At 39.4% G+C, this 24,371-nt stretch overlaps 2 protein-coding genes across 3 annotated transcripts in view; one reads left to right on the top strand and one right to left on the bottom strand.

Annotated features, from left to right (window-relative positions):
* The window catches only part of LOC102804941 (lipase maturation factor 2-like), a 42,557-nt gene extending 41,297 nt beyond the window's left edge, over positions 1-1,260 (bottom strand). For both annotated transcript variants that reach the window (XM_085498646.1, XM_085498647.1), the window contains exons 1-2: positions 1,089-1,260; positions 194-447 (exon numbers count right to left, since the gene is read on the bottom strand). In XM_085498646.1, the coding sequence (XP_085354772.1) occupies positions 194-447; positions 1,089-1,182 (348 nt within the window). In that variant the 5' untranslated portion in view covers positions 1,183-1,260. The remainder of the gene's footprint in view (positions 1-193; positions 448-1,088) is intronic.
* Positions 1,261-1,599: 339 nt separating this feature from the next.
* The window catches only part of LOC102804598 (condensin-2 complex subunit H2-like), a 40,361-nt gene continuing 17,589 nt past the window's right edge, over positions 1,600-24,371 (top strand). The window contains exons 1-9 of the mRNA XM_085497018.1: positions 1,600-1,717; positions 7,231-7,368; positions 8,042-8,199; positions 16,534-16,609; positions 17,883-17,960; positions 18,094-18,173; positions 22,241-22,377; positions 23,504-23,602; positions 24,292-24,371. Of these exons, the coding sequence (XP_085353144.1) occupies positions 7,276-7,368; positions 8,042-8,199; positions 16,534-16,609; positions 17,883-17,960; positions 18,094-18,173; positions 22,241-22,377; positions 23,504-23,602; positions 24,292-24,371 (801 nt within the window). The 5' untranslated portion in view covers positions 1,600-1,717; positions 7,231-7,275. The remainder of the gene's footprint in view (positions 1,718-7,230; positions 7,369-8,041; positions 8,200-16,533; positions 16,610-17,882; positions 17,961-18,093; positions 18,174-22,240; positions 22,378-23,503; positions 23,603-24,291) is intronic.

Raw genomic sequence — 24,371 nt, 5'->3', positions numbered from 1 at the left:
ATGAATCAAAGAGGCTTTGGCCTCCCCATTAAGTCTGTTTTTCTGAGCCCATTCTTATTGCATTGTACTTTGTTTGATGAATGGCACAAGTACATGTATAATCAACAGAACTGAATTCACCAGTGAACTGAAGATGTACAACAATGTTGAGATAGGTCATGCTATATATAATTTTTAACAAATAGTTTCTTACCTGATATACAGAAAAATACAAAAACCACAGCAACGCAAAATTGATAGTATCTCTGAATATTTTTACTAGCATACATATAAATGATATCAAAATGCCAAGTATGCATATCATGTCAATGGCATGTTCCACATCAAGTCCAAGTCTTGGCATAAACCACAGTAAAGTGGGTCTGTCAACAAAAGCTTCTTCCACTGACTTTCCATCTTGTTTTAGTACTAGATGAGCTGGTAAAATACCATTTTTACCATATAAACCTAAAATGAAAAAAAAAGTGGCAATTGCAAACTGTTGCAATATGATAATTCAAAAGACTGTGGTCATGTCATGTTCGATAAATGGGGACACACATTGTTTGTTTACATGAATTTTTTACATGCAGGAAGACCACCACCGCACCCTTTCAAAACATTTGCAGAGACAACAATTTACTGTTCACTCCTGCAAAATGTTACAGTATTCTCATTTTTTTTCCTGCAATAACCTTTTTATTGCCTGATACATATCTAATAGCTATTTTTTTTTTATTAGAGTGAGAATATTGTACATCAGAACAGCAGTGCATGAAAGTATTTCGAAGAACTTAAAAAGCCTTGATTGATGCTTCAAAATTCTAACGAACTTTCAGCGTAATTATTTTTTTAATTAAATAAATTATGAATAAATCAATAAATAATCAGAAAATTATATTTCAATGTATGCAGGAAATACTTTCTCAATTTAGAGTTTGTTGGATTTCACCAATTGTACGTACAATTACATCCTATCCCATCCCATCCTACCCCTGTGTGATTACTCGACATATCACTCTGTCTACGTGCGTTACTTAACGTAATTTAAATCATAATAGAATATTTATAATTATAAACTTATCAATAATTGATTAATCGACACTCACCTGGTACTTGATTGTAGAGTGACCCAAAAGCAAATAAGTACACCACCGACATGCACCACAAATAATAATCCCGAACCATATTTATTTGCGCCATGTTTGACCGTTTGTTGTGTTTCAAATTATGTCAAATATTGAAAACATTTAGACTCATATGATATACACAATGTAGTCTATAAACAAATGCCACGCGTGAACTTTAGTGCCTTGTAACACCTCATTATTAATACACCGACATCAGGGGTCAGAAAAATAAACTCGTAAGGTTAAACAAGAGAAGTATCTAACAAAATGTTATCAAATATTTAACGTTATCTTTCCCTGAAAATAACAGAATTAATTAAAATTCTGACTAAATAATGTAAAGTGAACAAACAGTTTTCAAAATGCGGATGTGCGATTGAATATTTTCACACATTGTTTACAATTTTCTTCCACAACAACACAGTCTATTAGTTGACGTGGTAAGCTTCTCTGACGATCATCCAATCAAGTTTGTTGTTACAAATCAGTTGCCGGAACTATTTTATTTTGTAATGGCGGGACGTACGAATTTGTTCGTGTGTTTATCCAGAGTGTTACGACAATAATAATAATGGTTAGAGTTTGATCAGTGGGAGTAGGATTTAGGGGTAAGTCATGTTCGTATGACGACATTCTGTTATATTTATTCAAAATCGGCTGTATTAGTAAGGTACATATTAACAATCATTTCACCGATCTTTGGAAATTCATCAGTGAGCGACAGCGACAATGAGTCAAATATAAATAATCGACCGTATATAGGTTTGTTGTCATTTTTTGGAGGAAAGATTTAATATCAAACAGTCATGTATATGATCCGATTGTATTGAATTTGGTATACCGTGTACCATAGTCGCGTTTATCCAAGGGTGACGTTTTTTTGGCTTTTATGTAATTTCCACTATCGATTGGTCCGCTGATCGAGGTATGTATGGGGGTCTAAAAACTAACTCTGCGACGCGATTGTGCGACTCGCCGAATGTCGATTATTGCACTCTGCGACAGGATCGCAGTGTCACTCTGCGAAGAGCACGATTCCCATTGGTTGGTTGGTCGAAAAGCGCGAATCTCAATGGTCGATCGATGTAAGGGTACACAGCATGCCTTATAGAAATGTTTAGTTTTAAATGGTTATTTCGCCGACTGCTCGCGAACTACGGTAAACAAGTATTTACCGACGACATGCCGCGCCGCACGGTTCGGTAATCAGCAAGTATTTAACATCGATTAATTAACATATACAGTAAAACCTGTCAAAACCGACTCCTGGATAAACCGACCTACTGTCAGAACCGACCGATTTATGTAGTCCCGAAATTTCTCCATAGATGCCTATGTTAAAACAACCTGTGAAATCCGACCACTGTCTACTCCGAACACCGACCGCATTGATCGGCCCTGAAGCAATGTATGACGGCGAGTGGGAGCAACAGATTGTTGAGAATTTTATTGCAGACAAAGAAAACCATGAATCTACAGACAACGATGACAACGACAGTCAAATTATTGACCCCCACGATGACCGTGACTTGACGCATGGCGATGTGCTAGACATGTTGACAAGATTACAAAACTTCGCAATAAACAAAGACTCCAGCTACTTGACAGATATCCAAAATTTCATAATTCGAACGAACAAAATCGTTGAAAAAAGATGTTCTTTAAAGCGGTGAAAACTTGATGATTTTTTTACATCGTAATTTGATTCATTGACTTAACAGCAAAATCAACTGTCTGCATAAATTATAATAATTACATGTAGCTCACGTGAACTTACGTTGTGATGTCATTCAAAATGGACGCCTTCAGTTACGATACGCGATACTTACCCGGTCTGTTCCAACAGTTATTTTAATGTTTATTGATTTCATGTACATACCATAATATTCTTGTCTAAATGTCTTGTTTGGTAAATTATTTTATTGAAACAATACAATAAATGTAAATACATGTATAATCACCGGAGGCAAACTCCGGTGTCTTTCATTTGTCCCGTGTTTACAGCACATGTAATTGTTGTTTCAATCGAAGTTATGCCCACCCTGAATAAACCGACTCCCTCTGAAAACCGACCATAGATCCCAGTCCCAGTCATGGTCGGTTTTGACAGGTTTTACTGTATAACATCCTCCCATGACATCCTCCAGAGGGAATGAAAGGAGTTACAAAACACATGCACGTTGGTGTTGGCTGCCTTATTATGGTGTAACATCAGGGAGCTGGTAACATTAACGCCGTCTTGAAGTTGTAAGGCTTCGTCCGCAACAATGCTCATTAGCATAGGCGGCAGCTTTAAAGCGAGTAGAGCGCGAAGTACGTTTCACACGATGTTATGTTATTTTTTTTCTCATTAGCAACTATAATTTGTTATGACTATATTCATCACTTTGAATTCCCAAATAAAGTGTGTAGGGGTCAAACTGTTTCTGGGCAATCAATATCGTTTTATTAAGAATAATAAGAGAACAAAAACGTAAAGCTATGTGAATAGATTGAAACTACTGCTGAAGATAGAAAACTAAAACGGCAGTGTCAACGAAAAATTAGATGGGTGCATGCTCTCTGCATAAACGGAAGGACGGCTTTGTTTATTTGGCCGATGTCGACGAGCAACAGATATCCTGTACTCACTTCCTCGTCTGATCATCGACCCACAACGGTCTCACGTATCGGTGTCGTCATTGGTTAAGTAGTTGAAACTCTTTCGCGTTGATGCGAATATTTCAGCCTAATCGTCCCTTTCGAACCACTCGCGAGGTTGGTCATAATATGACCTAGATGAAAAATTCTTGAAAAATAAATATAAATTGCGTAAACGAGGGGTGAACGCGAAAGTCCTGTAATTTTATATCGGATCGAATCACAATAGGCTGCAGGCAAGTCTAAATTAGTAAATATGACCCAGAGTTGCAGATTTTTCTTTGCCTCGTCTGTCTTTGGCGTCTTTACTGTCTTTCTTTTCATCATCATTGCGTTAGTAAGATGGTGTTATTAAAATAAAACGATTTCTCAGACGAAGTCTTGACTGATAATAATGCTGACAATGGACGTTAGATTAATATGCATTGTTTGCGACAGGAAGCTTGTCATCCGTTCTATCAGAATCGTCAACAACAGAGTATTACCGGTAGTATACATATATGTACATGTTAGAAACATTATGCAAATATTAACGAAACGGTAGTAGTGTTAGCGTTTGAGCACTGGTCTTTCCGAAATTTCGAAAAGCTGAGATGATGAATCAAGGTACAAAGTAACCGTTTTATCAATTATTGAAAAATCAAGATAAAAAAAAAAATTCCCTTCCCGCTACCTTAAGATCAATATGGACCACCGAAATTTGGCGTTCATTTAAAAAAAATAAACCACAATTTTCAGTAATACTGACTTCGAAAATTATGATACAAAAATAATTCCATTCATACCACAAACCAACGCCGTTTTTGTTTGGTTTTCACAACTATTACAAAGTATTTCATTTCCCTGATGCACTCAACAAAGTCAAAGCTGACGTACAACTTTCGTTGCAGAACGCGTGAAAAGTACTTCGCGTTCCACTGGCTTTGAAGCTGCCGCCTATGCTAATGAGCATAGTCGTCAGGACCATGGAAGGTACTAACGGATACCTTCCATGTCAGGACGAAGCCTTACAACTCCAAGATGGCGATAACGTTACACCGTAAATACGCAGTCAAAACCAACGTGCATGTTACATTATTTAATTTTTCTAGCCAGCGGTGTGATGTGTCTAATCACCGTAAACCATGTGTCATTTGTTTGCTCCCACAATTTGTCTTCCATGTGCTTGCCGATCACCGAACAGTGCGGCATGTCGCCGGTACATAGTGTTTACACATTTTTTTTTTACCATAGCATTTTTACCATTTAAAACTTAATCATGCAGTGAACATCGACCATTGGAATTCGCGCTGTTCGACCCACCAACCAATAGGAATCATGCTCTTCGCAGAGTGACACTGCGATCCTGTCGCAGAGTGCAATAATTGACATTCGACGAGTCGCACAATCGCGTCGCAGAGTTAGTTTTTAGACCCCCATACATACATGGCTGATTTCATGATATAAGATAACATACCCCGGTAATATATAGTATCTACCGGGCAATACTAGTAGATAGTAAAATTGACATAAAAACAACAAAACGTAAACCCTGGTCCCTGGAATACACATGGGTAATCAAGTGATCTTTGGCCCTTCGTATAATTAAAGTCATGAGCGATTTGCAAGGGAATATTATATTTTTAATAATTATCACTGAAATGCATGTAATATATGCACTTAATGTTATACTGTACATGTGTATTTGTTTATTTGCCAGAGGCAGATAAATACATTGAATGTATATCTGCTAGCTGTGGGTCTATAGCTCTTCTTGTGTCGGTCTTTAGTCTTTATGATATTCAGTATTTTAGTCGTTTCTGATGTATTTAAATTTGTTATTTTCAGATATTAGAATTGTATCGACACAGAAGAGCTATGGTTACTTCCATAGATTTGCGTAAAACAAATGTGCGACGCCAAAATAACGTCACAAATAAAATTTAACCATTTTCATATAGCATGCAACAGAAACTATCACCAATCGATTGTATGTTTATTAAACTCTCACCAAAGCCAAAACTATGACTGTGATTAAATACGAACCAGTTGTAAAATTAGAGCAAGATGGAAGCCAATATCAGTATGCTAATCTGGCTCAAGCAGTTGCATCATGATATTTTGTAGCCAATCTGGAACTCCTAACACATCTTGAAGACACCATAATTATGTGCGCTAAAAAATGATTCCTCTTGTCTGTTGGGGCACGATTACTAGTAACTGTGGTTGGGGCAATTGCTGTTCTTGTTTGTCTAAAAAGCACTTTCACAGTCACTGGCCCCTGAATCTGCATAAATTAAATAGTCTTTCTGGAAATTTGTTTTACAATCTCATATAACAAACCAAAAAAGAAACTATTTTTAATTCATCAAATATTACTAGTATTGTATTTTAAAATACTGGGGTAATGATACAACTATGTACATCTATGCACCCCTATGCACTCTGGCACAGACTTCGATCCACGGCAGTGATCTGGAAGAGACAATATGTACACACACTGGCATAGCATAGTTCAAGGCCAAGACAATGTAGATGTTATTGGTAACTGTCTTGTTTGTAGAATAGTTATTTTTTAAATGCTGTGGGAGGCCGGTGATTTGATGAATACTTTGAAGCCAAACAAAACTTAGAGGCATAGTGAGCAAAAATGGCTGGAAACCTGATGGGTGTTAGCCGTCCTAGAAGAAAAAAACAACACTGATTTTAATGTACTGTAGAATACTTTATTTTCACTTAGAATTAATTTTCGTAGAAGTAATTATTCAGTGAAAATTAAATCCAGCAAATGTACCTTTTTTTCCTATATTTTTCATTCAACTTGTCAATTATCAGTGAAAATAAATTCCACACAAAGCACCAAAAATGTCATTTCAGTGAAAATTAATTCCAGCTAAAATTAAGTATTTAACAGTATGTATAAAAAACACATGAGAACAGGACTACTTTCATTTGTTTATGCAAACTGTGTCTCCAAACTCAATTAACTGTAACATTTTCAGACCACTCACTGCTGAGGAAATACAAGTTAAGTCGGTCTTTTGTCGATCTCAGATCACAAATAATGTACATGTACTACTCACTACAAAAAGTAAATTCATTTTTCTGTGCTCACACTCTAGACATACTCCCATTTGCTTGAATAAATTGACGTAACAACAAGCATGCTTTAGCGTGCAAAGCAGATGACAATGTCTTCACAAAATTGTCTGGTTTTGATATTGAACTTGTTATTGCTAATTGGCCATTTTATTTGATGTCGATTTTAGTATTAAATACTTGTTACCTCACAATTTCTCTTTTTTTTTAAATAGCTTCTTCTTTATTCACATTTAAAAACAACATAATATTCTTATATTCTTATCTTATATTGTGCACAATTCCATTTTTGTCCTGTTACCACACAATAATGACAAAACAATAGCACACTACCTGAATCTCTGGTAAATGTATTCACCATAATAATAATAATAATTAATAATTTCATTGCTCTTTTTTACAGGAGTTTTTTAATTATTACAAGTTTATTAAAAGAAAGAAATTCAAAATGCCTGTATCCAGTTTAATTCAGCCAATTCGTGATTTAGCACAGAACTGGGAAGTAGATGTTGCATCACGGTTAGAAGAATATCTCACTGAGGTTAGTTACTTTACATTGTTACACCCTACATGCACACAGTCAGATTACTATATCGAGGCTTGAAGTTCACATAGACATCAAAACCTGAAAGGAAATTTGTCTAAGCTTTTTAATTTTCTCTGTGATGCCAAGGCAATTTTGGACTTTAGAAATGCTAAGTTGCTCTCTTAAAAATGCATCACTAAAGGCATATGGAGATCTACATATCTTGAATGCTGTGTAATTTTTTGATTCAATATTAATTGAACTTTGACATATGTAGCCCTACATGCACATTTAAATTTGGTGAACTATATTTTTAAGATGCATAAGTGCTTGTACTTAGAAAAGAATACTAGGAAATATATATTTTATAATGTTTTACTTAACATATACAAAACAAAAAAAGTAAGTCTTAGCAACACACAAAATATATATAAACAAAAATATACAAATGCAATAGGTTTCGAAAATACCGGTTGTTGCGATTAGCAACTAATCAATCCCAGCACCTGTGTTGTAAATCACAGATTACAAGATATTAACTGGGCGTTAACTTGACATTTTGGAAGTTTGAAAAATTAGATCTTTTTTTTTGTATTGATTGAGTGCACTACAATTTATCCTATTCTGCCCATTTTATTTTTCAATAATGTAAATGCTTTCACTCAGTAATGGCTGTTTTGGTTTTCAGTTGGAAGATGTAAGAATAACATTTGATGGTGGTGCCACTACCATGAACTTTGCTGAGGCAGCATTATTGATCCAGAGCTCCACATGTATATACAGCCGTAAAGTAGAGTATTTATATTCCTTGGTGTACCAAGCTATGGATATGATTGCAAATAAAAAGTTAGTCATTTTATTATATATTGATTGAATTATATTTTATACATGTATATTGAATTACAGTAAAACCTGTCAAAACCGACCATGACTGGGACTGGGATCTATGGTCGGTTTTCAGAGGGAGTCGGTTTATTCAGGGTTGGCGTAACTCAATTCCATTGAAACAACAATTACATGTGCTGTAAACACGGGACAAATGAAAGACACCGGAGTTTGCCTCCGGTGATTATATTTACATTTATTGTATTGTTTCAATAAAATAATTTACCAAACAAGAAAAGAATATTATGATATGTACATAAAATCAAAAAATATTAAAATAACTGTTCGAACAGACCGGGTAAGTATCACGCATCGTAACTGGAGGCATCCATTTTGAATGACATCACAACGCAAGTTCACGTGAGCTACATGTAATTATCATAATTTATGTAGACAGTTGATTTTGCTGTTAAGTCAATGAATTAAATTACGATGTAAAAAAATCATCAAGTTTTGACTGCTTTAAAGAATATCTTTTTTCAACAATTTTGTTTTCCGTTCGAATTTTGAGATCTTGGATATCTGTCAAGTAACTGGAGTCTTTGTTCATTGCGAAGTTCTGTAATCTCGTCAACATGTCTAGCACACCCAGGCCAGCACATCACCATGCGTCAAATCACTGTCGATAATTTGACTGTCGTTGCAATTTATGTCATCGTTGTTTGTAGATTCCTTTCTTTGTCTGCAATAAAATTCCCAACAATATGTTGCTCTCTCTCGCCGTCATACGTCGCTACACTGTTTTTGAGGGTCTGCAACTTTCTAATTAAGGTTTCCGATTTCTTTGTTGTCGTCTGCTTCTTCGTCATCATCAATTTCAATCTTGAAGCCCCCTTCACGAAAACATTCGAAAGCACAATATTATCGATCAGAATCGTTATGAAACGAAGAAAACTCAATGTCTTTCGCTCGTTGAAAAGGTGATGTAGTACGTTTTACCGTAACTGAAAGTAATGACCCTGATCATTTGTTTATATCCGGGGTCATTATACTGTCCAGACACCACGCGATGCGTGGGCGTGTGATGTGAAAAACGTAACCAGTTGCCATTGTTTTACTCTGGACGTTACTTGTAGTGTGAGATTTGATATTGTTTCTGTGACGTTCACGGTAAATTGAACACAATGCACACTTTTCAGGTCGGGCAGACCGGATTACTAGACATCGGATGTGATGCAACTGGTCGGATGGTCGATGTATTCAGTGTGAATATTGGACCTGGGACCGATCAATGCGGTCGGTGTTCGGAGTAGACAGTGGTCGCATTTCACAGGTTATTTTAACATAGGCGTCTATGGAGAAATTTCGGGGCTACATAAATTGGTCGGTTCTGACAGTAGGTCGGTTTATCCAGGGGTCGGTTTTGACAGGTTTTACTGTATATAATAGAACATTCATCTGTATTAATAGCATACTTGTATATAGATATATGTAAAGGCATATCTGCTTTAATAACTAGAAGTGTATATAGACCAAAAAATACATTGTATACTGAATTATTCATAATTTTTTTTTTGTCCATAGACACCCCTGTCATTTATACTTGTTTCACAGGTGGGGCAAACTAGCTAACTGATTTGCAAAAACCTTGGCATATATGATTGGAACGAATGGTTTTAGTGTGTGTGATTTGGACTGTATCATTATCTGATAAGGGAGATGGGAACATGTGTAAATAAACTTAATAAATGCATAAAGTGATTAATGTATTAATAGTATTAATGTAAGCAATTAATCTAGTAATTGATTCAAGAAAATTTGAGAGATAAACTTGTATTCAGTAGTTTTAGGCAGGCTTCTACCTGTAAACAAATCAGTAAAAATGCACCTCAGAAAACAAGAGAAAGTGTCATTTCATCGTTCTTGAGTTGAAAAAAAGTCTGACAGAAATCGCACAACATAGAAATATTTTTTTTTCATCAAAAACGGTCGAAAAAAATTTTCTTTAAAGAAAGACAAGCTTCAGACGAAGCCCTATTCACTACGTTCAATTGCCCACCATAGACTCCGGTCAGTCAAAATGACTATTTTGAACTGTAGGCATTAATTAGCGATTCTGCCGGTGACGGAGAGATAGAATCTAGGTCAGGGGAAGTCCCATGACCTCAAGATTCTTTTACCCCATACGTCACGAACCCACGTGACCGAGGCCACTTGGCAGCGCCATAGGTAGCAGTCAATCACTCTGATTTTCTCTCCGCCTCGAGTGGAGATGAAATCTAGCGAGCTCTGCTGGATCGCCTGCTTTTTTTTTCCTGTCCGGGTTTATAGCTTGGGTTGTTGCCGCTGCACGACATCCGACATTGTAGCTGGTAGGATAAGTTTTCCTTGTCATTTTTACCCTCGTTTCATTTTCCCCTTTGTGTGTAGTATTTTTCACAACAAAGAAATTCAAACCTGGCGCCACTACGTAACCAGTTGGTTTTCATGGTGGCACCTTTTACAACTGTAATTCGTTTCCCTCATGCATGTCGTCTTTTATTTACAATGTATTTAGCAATATATAGATGTAATGACAGCACCAGGGCTTGCTGCCGTTTTCTTTCCGGTCTCCTCGTGTTTCGAGTCAACCATGCAGTGGTTATATTCAGAATTTACCAGCATAGAACCTGCATCCGAGATACTTTGTCGTAGCTACGTCCGGGGTTCGGGGTTTTTGCGTGAAAGTGTGTGTTTTTTCCTGGAGTTCTGAGGCCTGAGATTTTTTTTCAGAGCCATCAAAATCGCTGAGACTGACCGCGTCACAGCAAGGTCGCGCATCCAGTAAACAAATCGGTTAAAGTGAGTTGCATGTTTTGCATGAGTGGAAAGTCCTCACGCTCGGCTACCGGTACTTCGTATACCGGGACGTCGAGTGAGAGGCCCGACGGTGGAGGTGCCGATATTTTTCTCAGGCGGTGTTTTACCCGATTTTACCGACTGCAGCGAGGCTGTGCCCCTGGAGGCTTTCCTTCTATGGGGCCCGTTGCGGGTCTCTTCGTGGACCCTTCCTCGCACGGCGCCGGGTTTGCCTCCGAGTTGAGGGCTTTGGTCGAAGGACTGTCAGGGCAATTGCGTCCCTGGCAGGCCGGGTAGATCAGACGCAGTCGGAGCGAGCTGTCTCCACTGTGTTCCCTCGGTGGGCAAGCAGGAAGACACACGAAAGCATGTTTGCATTCAAACACGTCTCTTTCGGGGAACCCCCGTTCCCAGTCACGGCTCTCCCACTATTTTGGGGGGAGGCCGAGGCTCAGGCTAATTGCACCAGGCCTTCTCTGTAGCCTCGGGCACTGAATGCCAACAGGGTGCTGGAAGCCAAGTCTCTGATCTCGGGGCAGGGCACACGTTGAACACCCCCCCCCCCCCCACACACACACACACACACACACTTTCAGCCAGCTAGGGTTCGTTACGCGGTAACGGTACAACAATAACGAATTTATCCTTGTGTCCGGTCCCCACTGTGGGTTTTGACTCCTTTCTTAGCGACCCATGGGCGTCCCCAGAGGAAACCGACCCTGTCATGAGACGCACAGTCGTACACGCTCCCTCTTACATATTTAAAGTGAAAGGAGACGCAGTTCGCTCGTGTCAGATACAGCCGGTACTCCGGAGCGGTTCCTCAGAGTCTTCCATCTGTATGACTTGGTGAGCCACGTTTCGGGGTGAGGCGGAGTATCATCGATCCAAGTGATACGATGTATATACCCCCACCCTTGATCCTAGAGCGACCACCTAAGGTTGCTTCAATGCTTATGGGATCACGGGCGTCGGGATCCAAAGCAACCCCGTCGGCACGTCTCTCCCTGTCCGTCTGAGTGCGGAGTGGGGTGCAGAGCACGCAGACAGTGTTGATGGGCGGCATTAGTCAGCCGCGGGGGATGTAATGCTTAAGGCCCCCGGATGGAGATAACATTAGGGACCACTTCCCACTGGACCAAACGCTACCCGGTCGGTGTGTTTCGGAATCAGACGCACGTGTTTTCGCCGACAAGCTGAGCCGGGGTACGTCCCCACCTCAGTGACGCAGACTGGACATCCTCCACCCTCTTTGTTCAGGGAATGGTGGGTACAGTCTCGGAGCTTCGGAGTGCAATGAATCAGAGGGTTCAGATCAAATCCGCTAGCCAGTTGGTCCTGCCATGGGCAAGCGGAGGGCACCCCAAGCACAGAAAACACAACTCCCTAGGACGGCGGGTGACCGATACCTGGACCTTCCCAGGTGGTGACATTCGTTTACGGGATACCGCTGAAATCTCTATTTCCCCCCGTCAGTGTCTCCCCTCCTGGGCACTGCCAGGGGACTCCTGCAAGGCGGAAGCAATCAGACAGGAAGTAGCAGTTTGCTGGGGAAAGACACCATACACAGGGTACATCAGCCAGAACTAAGTCCAGGCTTCTACCCAAATGTGTTCGTAGTACCAAATCTACAAGTGGCAGGCGTCCAGTTTTGGACCTAGGCAGACTGAATCAGTACATGCTCCTCGATCGGTTCCACATGGAGACACCATTCAGGGTTCTTCTCTCCATCCACCGTTTTGACTGGCTAGCCCCACTAGACTTAAGCAGGGCCTACCTGCACATTTCGATGCACCTAGCGAGTTGTCATCTCATTCGAATCGCCCAGCTGGGCCAAGTATTCAAATTTCGGTGCCCCCCGTTCGGGTTAGGCACAGCGCCTTACGTGTTCACCAGAGTGATGAAACAGGTAGTGCTGCTGCTTCACCAGATGTCGTTACAGCTCAATCCGTACCCAGACTACTGGTTACCAACAACCCGGGCAAGGGGTAATAGCCAAACGCGTCAGGCTAACACATGATTTACTTCACCAGTTCATTAGTAAATCGACAAGTCCCACTTCGACCCAACGCGTGGTTGGTGTCCCTAGGCATGGAGTTTTGACACAGAGGTTGCTTGGCTTAGCTATTTCAAGCGTATTGCTTAGCGCTAAGCAGCCTAGCCGAATGCCTAGTCAGCGTTCCCTCAGTGTCCCTCCGGGAACTAATGCGAATCATCGGAATGATGACCTCATTTTGAAGGGTCGTTCCCCAGGCGGAACTACGCAGCCGCCCGGTATAACGCTTGTTATAACGCCGAGCTCTCCTATGTGAACTAGATAGGCAGGTTTCGATATTGGACCAAGTGAAGGAAGCCCTGCCCTGGTGGTCGTCACTGGCCAACCTCGGGCAGAGGTGCCTCTTTGGACCCGCTCGCCGCAGGTATGACTCTGGTAACAGATGCCTCCCCCCAGGGTTGGGGAGTGCATCTATTGGACGAGCAAGCCCAAGGATATGACTCCCGCATAAGTTTCGGGACCACCATATCAACCGGCTCAAACTGTGAGCAGTGTACTTAGCACTACCACGCTTTCTACCCATAGTTCGAGGCCACAGAGTCCTGCTCCGCACAGACAATGCAGCGGTGGTCTCCTTCAAGAAGGAGGGGGCGACGCATTCCCCATTGTTGTCAGTCCTAGCGGAGAAAAAATCCTCCTTTGGTGCCTGGAATACAATATGGAGCTAACCGCACACCACCTTCCTGGGGTGAGGAACAGTCTGGCGACGCCCTTTTACGGCGACTCCGTCTCCAGGACACGGAGTGGCTGATACCCCAGTGGGTAGCCTCCAGGCTGTTTCAGCTCTGGACGCTCAAAGGTTAGACCGTTTGCCGCACCCTGGAACACCAAGCTCCCGACGTACGTAACACTCCTGCTGACTCCAGGAGCCTGGGCCAGGGTCGCTTTGCTACCCCGTGGACCCACTTAGTTGTGTACGCCTTTCCTTCCTTCCACCGGGCACCGGGGAAGACTTCAACAGGTGCACATCTGCATATTATCATTGGTCGCACCCAATTGGCCAAACAGGGCCACGAAACACCAGCAGTGCTTCCGGACTTACCGAACATGCCGTCCCAACCAGACGGCGTACTACCACGAGCCCAGTGGGTATCACTTACCCGCATAGAGGCTCTCATTACCCGCACATACGAAAGCTTTATCTGAGCGGGCCAGGGTGAACAGGGATTCCACCAATGCAGCCTACATTTCTAGGCAGCGAGCATACACTGGTTAGTGTAGCGGAAGGGAGATTGATCGATACCATCCCTCTATTGGCCAGGTAGCAGGCTCTTTCGTCCACCTGTTTGACAAAGTGGGTTTGTCCTACAGGTCGGCCTTGTGCCCCACCATTCAAACGTACGGAAACAAGACTAACTGATTGTCCTATTATTAAGAGACTATTTACTGCTTTCCAGATGCTGAGACCCCATACAAGAGAACCACCCAACTGGGACTTGTCGGCTGTGTTGTCCGCTCTAAGCAGACCACCTTTTGAGCCTCTCCGATCAAGCACCACTCAAATTGTTGACGTGGAAAATAGTCTTCCTACTGGTCCTCGCCTCAGGTAGGCGTCGGCCAGATCTGGGGGGCATTGTCCTTCTCGGATGATGTACCGCTGTCATAGACAATCAAGTTGTGCTAAAGACACGAATCGGGTTTCTCGCCTAGAACCAAATCCCAGGACACAATCCTCACCCGATCGTCATCCCCCGGCTGGCAAATATTGTCGGCCCGGAGGATCAGGAGGAATTGTTTCTCTGCCTGGTCCGAGCGCTGAGTTGCCGCAAGAACCGTACCAGGTTTTCCAGACAGGGAACCAAACACATGTTTTTGTGTTACGACCCTGGCAAACAGGATAAGCCGGCTTCCCCGACTTCCATCTCCAGGTGGATTACTGCGACTGTACTGGAGGTCTATAATACACTATCCTCCTCAACACAGACCTTGCAGAGACACCAAGTACGAGCACATGAGGTCCGTGCGATTGCTAACTCACTAGCGCTAGCGTCAGCCTCCTCCCCCAACACATTCTGAGGGCAGGCTTCTGGAGAACGCAGAACGTCTTCATCAACTACTACCTAAGAGACACCCAATCTATTGAGCAGGGTCTCTTCAGGTTAGGCCCTGTCGTAGCGGGTCAGGCCTTGTTTGCTGACCCAGCCCGAACAACCACAGGGGCCTCTGTGCATAGGCGATAAGTCAGTCTCGGCATTTTTGCAGGCAGATTGTCTGTACCACTAGCACTTCCTGGAAGCTCCCAGGTTTCGTTTCTGTCGACCTTACGCCCTCATGCGAACTGTTTCGGTCCAAGCTTACCACCCCTGAACTCGGCTTGGGTCTAGCTTTCTCGGGCACACCGAACACTGTCACCACAGCAGCATTGGCTTCTTGCTTCGGTGACAGCACAGGCAAGGTAAGACACCACCCTTCTTGGGTCTTAACTTAGGTTTTTGAGTTTGTTTTCATTCCGGACTGGGGAAAAGTCTTTCATCATTCTCCTTTTTTTTCTGTTTGCTTGGAAAAACCCGCCACCTATCGGTGTCTGACTCTGCCTACAGTTTAAAATAGTCATTTTGACTGACCGGAGTCTATGGTGGGTAATTGAACGTAGTGAATTTAGGCGAGTGTTCTCTGAACCCGCCTATTCACATAGTTCATACCCATCATAGACTCCGGTCAGTCAAAATGACCGTTGGTCTAAGTCCTCGAGGCGGAGAGAAAGGAACCAGAGTGATTGACGGCTACCTATGCCGCTGCCATGTGGCCTCGGTCACGTGGGTTTGTGACTTAAGAGGTAAAAGAATCTTGAGGTCATGGGGCTTCCCCTGACCTAGATTCTATCTCTCCGTCACCGGCAGAATCGCTGATTAATGCCTACAGTTCAAAATAGTCATTTTGACTGACCGGAGTCTATGGTGGGTATGAACCATGTGAATAGGCGGGTTCGGAGAACCCTCTCCTAATTCTGGACCATAGTGCCACAGAACCATGGCTACACCAAATGTAGCATGCCTTCCTTTTTTGATATTTCACTATAAACCAAATTATGGCTAAAAATTTTGTAAATGCGAACACCAAATGCATATATCTTAATATTAACTTGTCTGAGAAATGGCATGAAACACATGTGTTTTGCTCTCTACAGAGAGTCTAGACTGGCATATCATTTATAGCATATGAATATGAGAATTACTTTTGTTTGATAAATATAAACTTTAAAGTGATATTTTCGGCTAGCCCAATGTGAAGAGTGGGATGTACTCCTACAAAGAGATGGCACACTCCCAGTTGGCCATGCCTCTGTATTTTAGTTGCTTTAGTGTCAGTTAGCTGTTTTGCTATTTAGATAGCAATTTTGATAGCTATCTTGCAAAACTGCCGTTACAAAACAACTATGAATTAATGTATAAAACAGCTTGATGTATGGCAATTTTAGACTTGTACATGTATTCTCACAGAATCCTAATTTTTCATTTCAGAAAATTACTGCAAGACCAACCTAAGGACCAGGATGGTGTAGATGAAGATGTATCAATAAGAAGCAAAGAAGATGAGGTATGGATAAATTGTTTGTTTTCCAATTTTTGCAGTCGTTTTGTACCTGGGAGCTAAATATTATTCGTTTTATTTTCACACTGGAAAAGCACTTAATCCTTTGAATAATATATTTTACAAAATTTCATGTCTTCTTTTTAAATGTTAATTTTGTACCAAATGGAAATAATTTTCCATCGCCTGATTGGTTAAACACATTTCTGAGGTTACAAATATCTTATAGTTCAAGGAGCGAAAAACTGTTATCATTTATTAGTCCCCGTTCGGACGCAGTCCGAAAACAGGGACTTATGTTTTGACCTCCATGTGTCCGTGTGCGTGCGTGTGTGCGTGCATGCATCCGGACCTGTATCTTAGAAATGCCTGGACCAATCACAATCAAACTTCACACATACATCATACATGATATTATACATATGCAAGTCAATTTGTTTCACGATCTGATTCAAGATGACCGAATGGCGGCCATTTTTGTGCTAAAAAAAATCATAAAAATTAAGCATTTCTCGGCTGTTTACAGATGGATTTTGTTCAAACTTGGTATATACATTAGACATTATGGGACCTTAATGCAAATAATTTTGTTTTTCAGATTAGATTCAAAATGGCCGACTGGCGGTTCTCGTGCCATATGTCTGACTTGTTTTGACTGATTATGTTCAAATTTTTAATATTCATTATACATCATGTCATAGATATAAGGATATATTGGTTTGACGATCCTTTTCAAAGTGGCCAAATGGTGGCTATTTTTGTGCTAAAAAAATCATCAAATATCAAGCATTTCTGGCATTTATGGTTGGATTTTGTTAAACTTATAACAACATACATTAGACATTACAGGTTCCTGATGCATGTCATTTTATTTTTCAGATTGGATTCAAAATGGCTGACTGGCGGCTATTTTGTTTTATTGATTGGGCTTCTAGAGCCATATCTTTTAAATGCTTTGACTGATTATATTTAAATTTTATATATTCGTCATACATCATGTTATATTTATATATATATACATGTATTCAAAATGGCTGATTTTGAATGCTGTTCCAGAGCAATATCTTTACAATACGGACAAGTACTTGTTTGACGATCAGATACAAATGTCAATCGTTTTAATGTTTAAAAAATCATTTTCCTGACATGGTTATATTCCAGCTATATTACTATAAACAAAACTATATATCTTAAATTTGATAACTAACGGGGACTGTCCCATCCATGGCTTGTTATGTTTGGTTTTGTGCTAAATGTTATTGTTAATTTTATTTTTCAGTTTCTCACATTAGATGATGTTCGAGTTAGTGTTGGTAAAACTAATAACACAACAGATGAAGGTGATGTTACTGATGCTGTAAGTTGCTTTATTATCTCACTACCACATCATATCGGTAAAACAACAGTACTCGCATGAGTCTGAATGATACTATACTGTATAATACTGTATATGAGCTGAAATGAAATAAATCTTTATATTTTGTTTTAAGAATATGAATACACTTGTCAGGACACCAATGGCGTTATCATCGGTGGAAGAATCAGAGAAAGCGGATAAAACACTTGTTAGGTATGTGTTTCTACAGTGCTATAGTGCTCCAAGTGCACTGTTACATCATTTGTTTACATTATTGCCAACTACCATGGGCAATTCATTTTTGCAGTGGGTGTCGAAAAAAGATATTTGAGAAAACTGTTGTCTCTCTATTTGTTTACCTTACTACATTAAAATATTCCTAGGAATTTTTGTTAGTAGGTATGACTTGCAACATCAAATATAGAGCATTCTTACAAGGAGAAACCATGTCCCTTGATGTACAGTGAACATACATGTATACAGCAGTTATTAGTCCCCGTTCGGACGAAGCTCGAAAACGAGGACTACAAAAAAATGTATTAAGGGGAGAGTAGGAAATCAAACAGGCGGTGCACCGCGGTCATTACCGCGGTGGTGGTGGGTGGTCGACTGCATTTTATGCAAATTTATGCATAGATTCCATGACGCCAGCTGACCGCGGTCGTTCACGGTGGGCTCGCACAGCAATTCACACTTATTGTCAAGACCATTAATGAACACAAAGAACTGGGAAATTAAAAGGATCACAAAGTTCTAATGAAAAATTAAACCAGTTTAGCTGAGCCAAAAGCTAGAAAACTAGTCTATAATAGTTGACATTATTTTATTTGCCTGAGCCTTGGAATAAAATCACAAAACGATCCAGAAAGACGTAGAGATCAACATAATATAAAATATGATCGCATTATTTTGTGAATATATATCATGCATAGTCTCAGAAAATGTTTAGAAAGATTAATGTTTCGCGTAGACCAAATATAATCACGCATAAGTATAAATTCAAAGTGTTTTAATACATTGGTGAGAGGTCGAATTTACGTGAACAAGAACATGCACTAAGAAGGAAAAGCAAGCCAAAGTCGAAACATGGTGTATCATGGACTTGGTACAACATGCGCTGCGACAATTGAGTGATCGTCGACATCATTTTGGGGCACAATTGAACTTCAAGTACGTTGCGAAACTTGCTACGCGGCGATGCTGACATCAAGTGTGTGTTGACCGAAGTTTGACCCCAAGTCACGCACTGAACTGGCGCGTTACCTTAGCAACTCTTTTCTTTCTTGGTCCACGCGTCGATTTCGTAAAATTGTCATTATATCCGGCGGTACTGTACATCGTTTACTTAGTGTGCTGCTTTTCTAATAACGCAAATATGTTTACAGTATTGCACGGGCTCTAAATATTTCAACTTTGCAATGTATTGCTTTTATAATAATTACGCAAACTAAGTTATTTTTATTATTGTTGGGACACTAACCCGGGCTATTAAAGTGAATATGTAATATTAACCATACAATAACATACAATATCATGCGTAATGTTAACTTTTTCTATAATAAACTCTCAGCGCACTTCGATCGCATTATTCACGTACATTTCGACTGAACTCTAATAACCATGTGTTTGAATTACGTGCGGCAATGGACGATAACCTTAATGAGTTCACGCACCGACATTTAAATTCGGGCCACCCAGTTTGACGCAAAACGATACAGTTACTTAACATTTGTTCAAAAAATCGATAAACTCTCACAAATACCATGAACGCGAAGAGTTAACTGAAAGGCAACGTTGTTTTTGACCCCCTAAAAAACACATCAATACAAGATTATGTGTGCAAGGTTAGATTTATAGATTGTACTTGACCGCTTAACTCTGTTTTTTTTTAATAATCATGTCGCACTTGAAACACATTTTAGTTCGTCCATTTCTTGTTTACCGATCTTGAACTTTTTGTTTGGAATGCGATACTGGCAAAGAATAAACATTAATGATACCCACCGTTGTCAAATCAACAAGAGGCTCAAATCAGGAAGGCTCGGCTATTTAAAACTTCGTAAATAACATTCTTTTCATGTGGTAGACTTTATTCAAGTGTAACAAACGTAAGTGAAATGTATGGACGAGTCATAATACACGTACCTTCGAAAGTTACGACTTTTACTCTTGGAATTGGTGATAAATACATGCATAAAATACAACATTGTTTCACGCAGCAACAATTCATATACAGCATTGGACTTATGGATTTTTATATTAATAAAAAATGTGGGCCGATAATATTACCATATGCTTAGTATTTCCATGCCAACAATGCTCGTAACCTACTCGATTTAAAAACAGCTATTTGAAACAAAGACTCATGGAATCACAAAGAAAACTGTTAAGTACGTATTTCACACCTTTCCTACGACCGCGGTTGCTACCGGTACCGGTGGCCACCGCGGTAGAGACCCCTAATTATAAGCAGTCCGCGGCTCTCCCTGGTGTACCGCGTAGAGCCGTGGTGATTACCGCGGTGAACCTCCCGTTTGATTTCCTACTCTCCCCTTACTACATTAAAGTATTCCTAGGAATTTTTGTTAGTAGGTATGACTTGCAACATCAAATATAGAGCATTCTTACAAGGAGAAACCATGTCCCTTGATGTACAGTGAACATACATGTATATAGCAGTTATTAGTGCCCGTTCGGACGAAGCTCGAAAACGAGGACTACAAAAAAATGTATTAATTTGGATTTGTTCCGTCCGTCCGTACGTACGTCCGGAGCTATATCTTGGACATAGACGGATTTTTCTCAAACTATCAATGAAGACAATACATAATGTCTTACATATGCACGTCAAGTTACTTTATGATAGAAGCAAAAATGGCTGACTGGCGGCCATTTTGGATGTAAATTTCTGATACCTAAATGTGTCCGCAGCAGTTTCTCAGAGATGACTAGACCAATTTAGATCAAAGTTGATATGTTGATCATACATATTTGGTTATATGTGCACGTCATATTTTTTTCGTGATTCAAAGAAATATGGCTGCCTGGCGGCCATTTTGTTTTTCATGGTACCCATGCTACTTTCTCTTGACATTTCTGTTTAAATTTTGTACAAAGACAGTATACCAATAGATACATCAACATGAGCATTATTTTTGTAATTTGATTCAATATGACTGCCCAATGTCCAATTCTCATGTTTCTTTTTAAATTTTGTACAAAGATAGTATACCAAGGGATGCATGCGCACAAACATTATTTTTTTGATTTGATTCAATGTGGCCGGCCAATGCCCAATTTTTATGTAAAAGCACTATAAATCGTCATTTTTACATGTCTGGAGCTGTTTCTCAGAGATGATTAGGCCAATTTGGATCAAAGTTGGTATGATGATCATACATATTGGGTTATAGTTACATGTCATATTTTTTCTGTGATTCAAGCTAATATGGCTGACTGGTGGCCATTTTGTTTTTTATGATACCCATGCCTACTTTCCCATGAATGCAATGAACATTTCTGTTTAAATTTTGTACAAAGACAGTATACCAATAGATACATCAACATGAACATTATTTTTGTAATTTGATTCAATATGGCTGCCCAATGTCCAATTCTCGTGTAAAAGCACTAAATCATAATTTTTTACCAATCCATCTCCTATTAATGGTTTCAATCTAATCTCAATGACTTCATCAGCATCAAATTGATATGTCAGATCACTCAATTTTGGAAGGGGACTGTGTCATTAACAATGACTTGTTGAACTTTTCTTCACATCTTATCTTTTTAAGTTTCTTGGTCACAATATGTATATACGGGGGGGGGGGGGGTAATTTCTGTACAAGAACAGTTGAAAATATTAAAGTCAAAACAAACAATAATATTAATAGAAATATTACCAGAGTATAGCTGTGATACTAAATAGTGTACAGACTTTTGCCAAGCATATGTACATTAGTTTGTTCTTAGATAATGACTATTAACCAACTGATGGCTATTTTGAATGGAAGTATTTCAACATGTCATCAACCACTTCTCAAGCACTCCTTGGTTTAGAACATCAGACATTTTTGTTCATGATGTAATTCAATTCAAATGGTATCGTTTTTTTGTATGTGTTCATTCTCTGACATACTTTTACCATTTCATAATTGATTGCCTGTTTTCAGAAATATTTAATGTGGCATCCCAATTCCCCTGTTGTATCTTTGAATTTAATTTGCCAAATACAAACATTCACATTGACAATGACTTGACAATGTGTTCTTTAATTTCAGTCGAAGTGCTGAAATATTAGGGAGTAAAATTGATTACTGGATGAATAGAAGTTTAAAGGATTTAAATGGTTCTATGACAGTTGCTCAGTTATCAACAAGTAAAAAGAGTGCCCTAACAGGATTGATATCATTTCGAGGTAAATATCTTCAATGGTTGTATTTTCTGAGTAGCCAGTTGTACAAGAATAAATCTGTCACCGTAATGCCATAAGTTACAGCGTGCCGTAATTTTGCAGTATTGCACTGAGTATTTTCATCCAACCATATTAGGAAATGCAAATTCCAAATATGGAACGATTATGCGCGTAAGCGTCCTCTAATAATAAAATACAAACATAGCACCCCCCAGGGTTTTACTGGACCTACACAAAGAAGTTTGCTCAATCTGTTCTAAACATTTTGCATTTCAGCATTGGGAGGAAAAAGATGTATAATAATAAGATTATTACGAAGATAACGAAAAGTATGCACTCAGTCTACGCCGTCACATCGATACTGCATGCTGGTTGATCCTCTCGCTGTACTGTCTTTGTGCATACTTTGCAGTATCCTCGTAATAACCTCATATTATTTATTATGTATGTACTTGTATGCGTAGACTATAATGTTGTACATTCACAAAACTACTCATAGACACTTTACATTATTAGCCTTGATTCCTGACATATGGATTAATTTGTAAAGCAGATCAGAAAACTACAGATCTAAACTCTTGTATTGGAATCAGTACCCTACCTTACCATTGTCATTTACTCCTTGCTAGAGAACAGTATAGAAAAAGTAAAGTCTCTTGCCCCAAGGACATAATATCATGGAACTGTTAAGGTTCAACACATCAACCCTATGATTATGAGTTTCAGATCAATAATTCCCCACAAAAATGTGTTTTCCACATTGAAATAAAACAACAATAACTACTACTAGGGAGATTTGGTTAAAGTTCTGTGAGTTCCTGACTACCTTTTGTATGTATTATATAGATGATATACCGGTATGATGATTTCGCTATTTTCACTGATAAGTAGAATCCGCTAAATTAATTTTACATGAACATGTAAAATAACAATAAAACAATTGTTTTCTTGACAATTTCGTGAAATTAAAACACTGAATATGCTCAAAACAACAAAATAGTGAAAATATATGGTTTTACAGTATTTGCAGATGAAATCATGTTATGTTGAATCAGCTGCTGCTTAAAATTGTTTTTGAAGCAGGTCTGGAATTTGATGAATCTTTTGTCTCAAATCATGTTTTTTGTAGGGCTAGATGACAAAAGCACACAGAACATTACTGGTAATCAAGCTAATGATGTGGATGTGGATGTAATGAATGTAGATGCAAATAATGAAATACCAAGTGGTAAGTCATCTGATACAGATAGCAATACCCACAGCTATCTCTGGCATCACTGATCTCACTCTCTATATTAAAAACATTTGCGCGTTGACAGTTGATGGGTACTGTCTGTGAGGCAAATTTCTGAACATACATTTATCTCAAGAATCAGTAATCAGATGAAACTAAGCAGTCATATAGTATGGGACAATTGCAAGATCTGAATAGATTCTGGTACAAATTCATAAACAATTATTAGGAAAATTTGCATATTCTCTTTTCATGGATATTTAAAAGAACCAGTGCTCAGATTCATATGAAATTTAACTGTCATGTACAATGGAACAATTGCAAGACTTTTTTAAGTGTTAATGCATAATTAATAAGCTTAATTTTTGTTGGCAACTAAATACACAATACCTTTGATGTAATTTTAAAAAAGTATGAAGAATAATACCCTATTATTATTAGTCACCTCTGGAACTCATAGTTTAGCTTGTTTTCTTGTAAATGTGAATCGACTAGAAGTCTGTCATTCATGGTAGGTGTACATGAGCTGGTGGTTCACAACAATAGAAACACCATCTAAAAAATTAGGCAGGCGACCCCCAACTTTGAATAAATTCTTGGTATTGGCATTTTTAAGTAGGCTTCTACCTTAAAATTCAATCTGTGTGTAGATGAGTTTATAACAAATATACTTTATGCCATAGATGCTAAATTTAACGATGATGATGATGATGCAGGAGCTGAATTTTTTGATGCACCCCCGTCACCAGATTCACCACCTCAG

This window comes from Saccoglossus kowalevskii, chromosome 1 (genome assembly GCF_978046115.1).
Source record: "Saccoglossus kowalevskii chromosome 1, keSacKowa6.1, whole genome shotgun sequence".
NCBI lineage: Eukaryota > Metazoa > Hemichordata > Enteropneusta > Harrimaniidae > Saccoglossus > Saccoglossus kowalevskii.
Note: the sequence above shows the minus strand (reverse complement) of the source record. Positions and strands in the feature narration are given on the sequence as shown.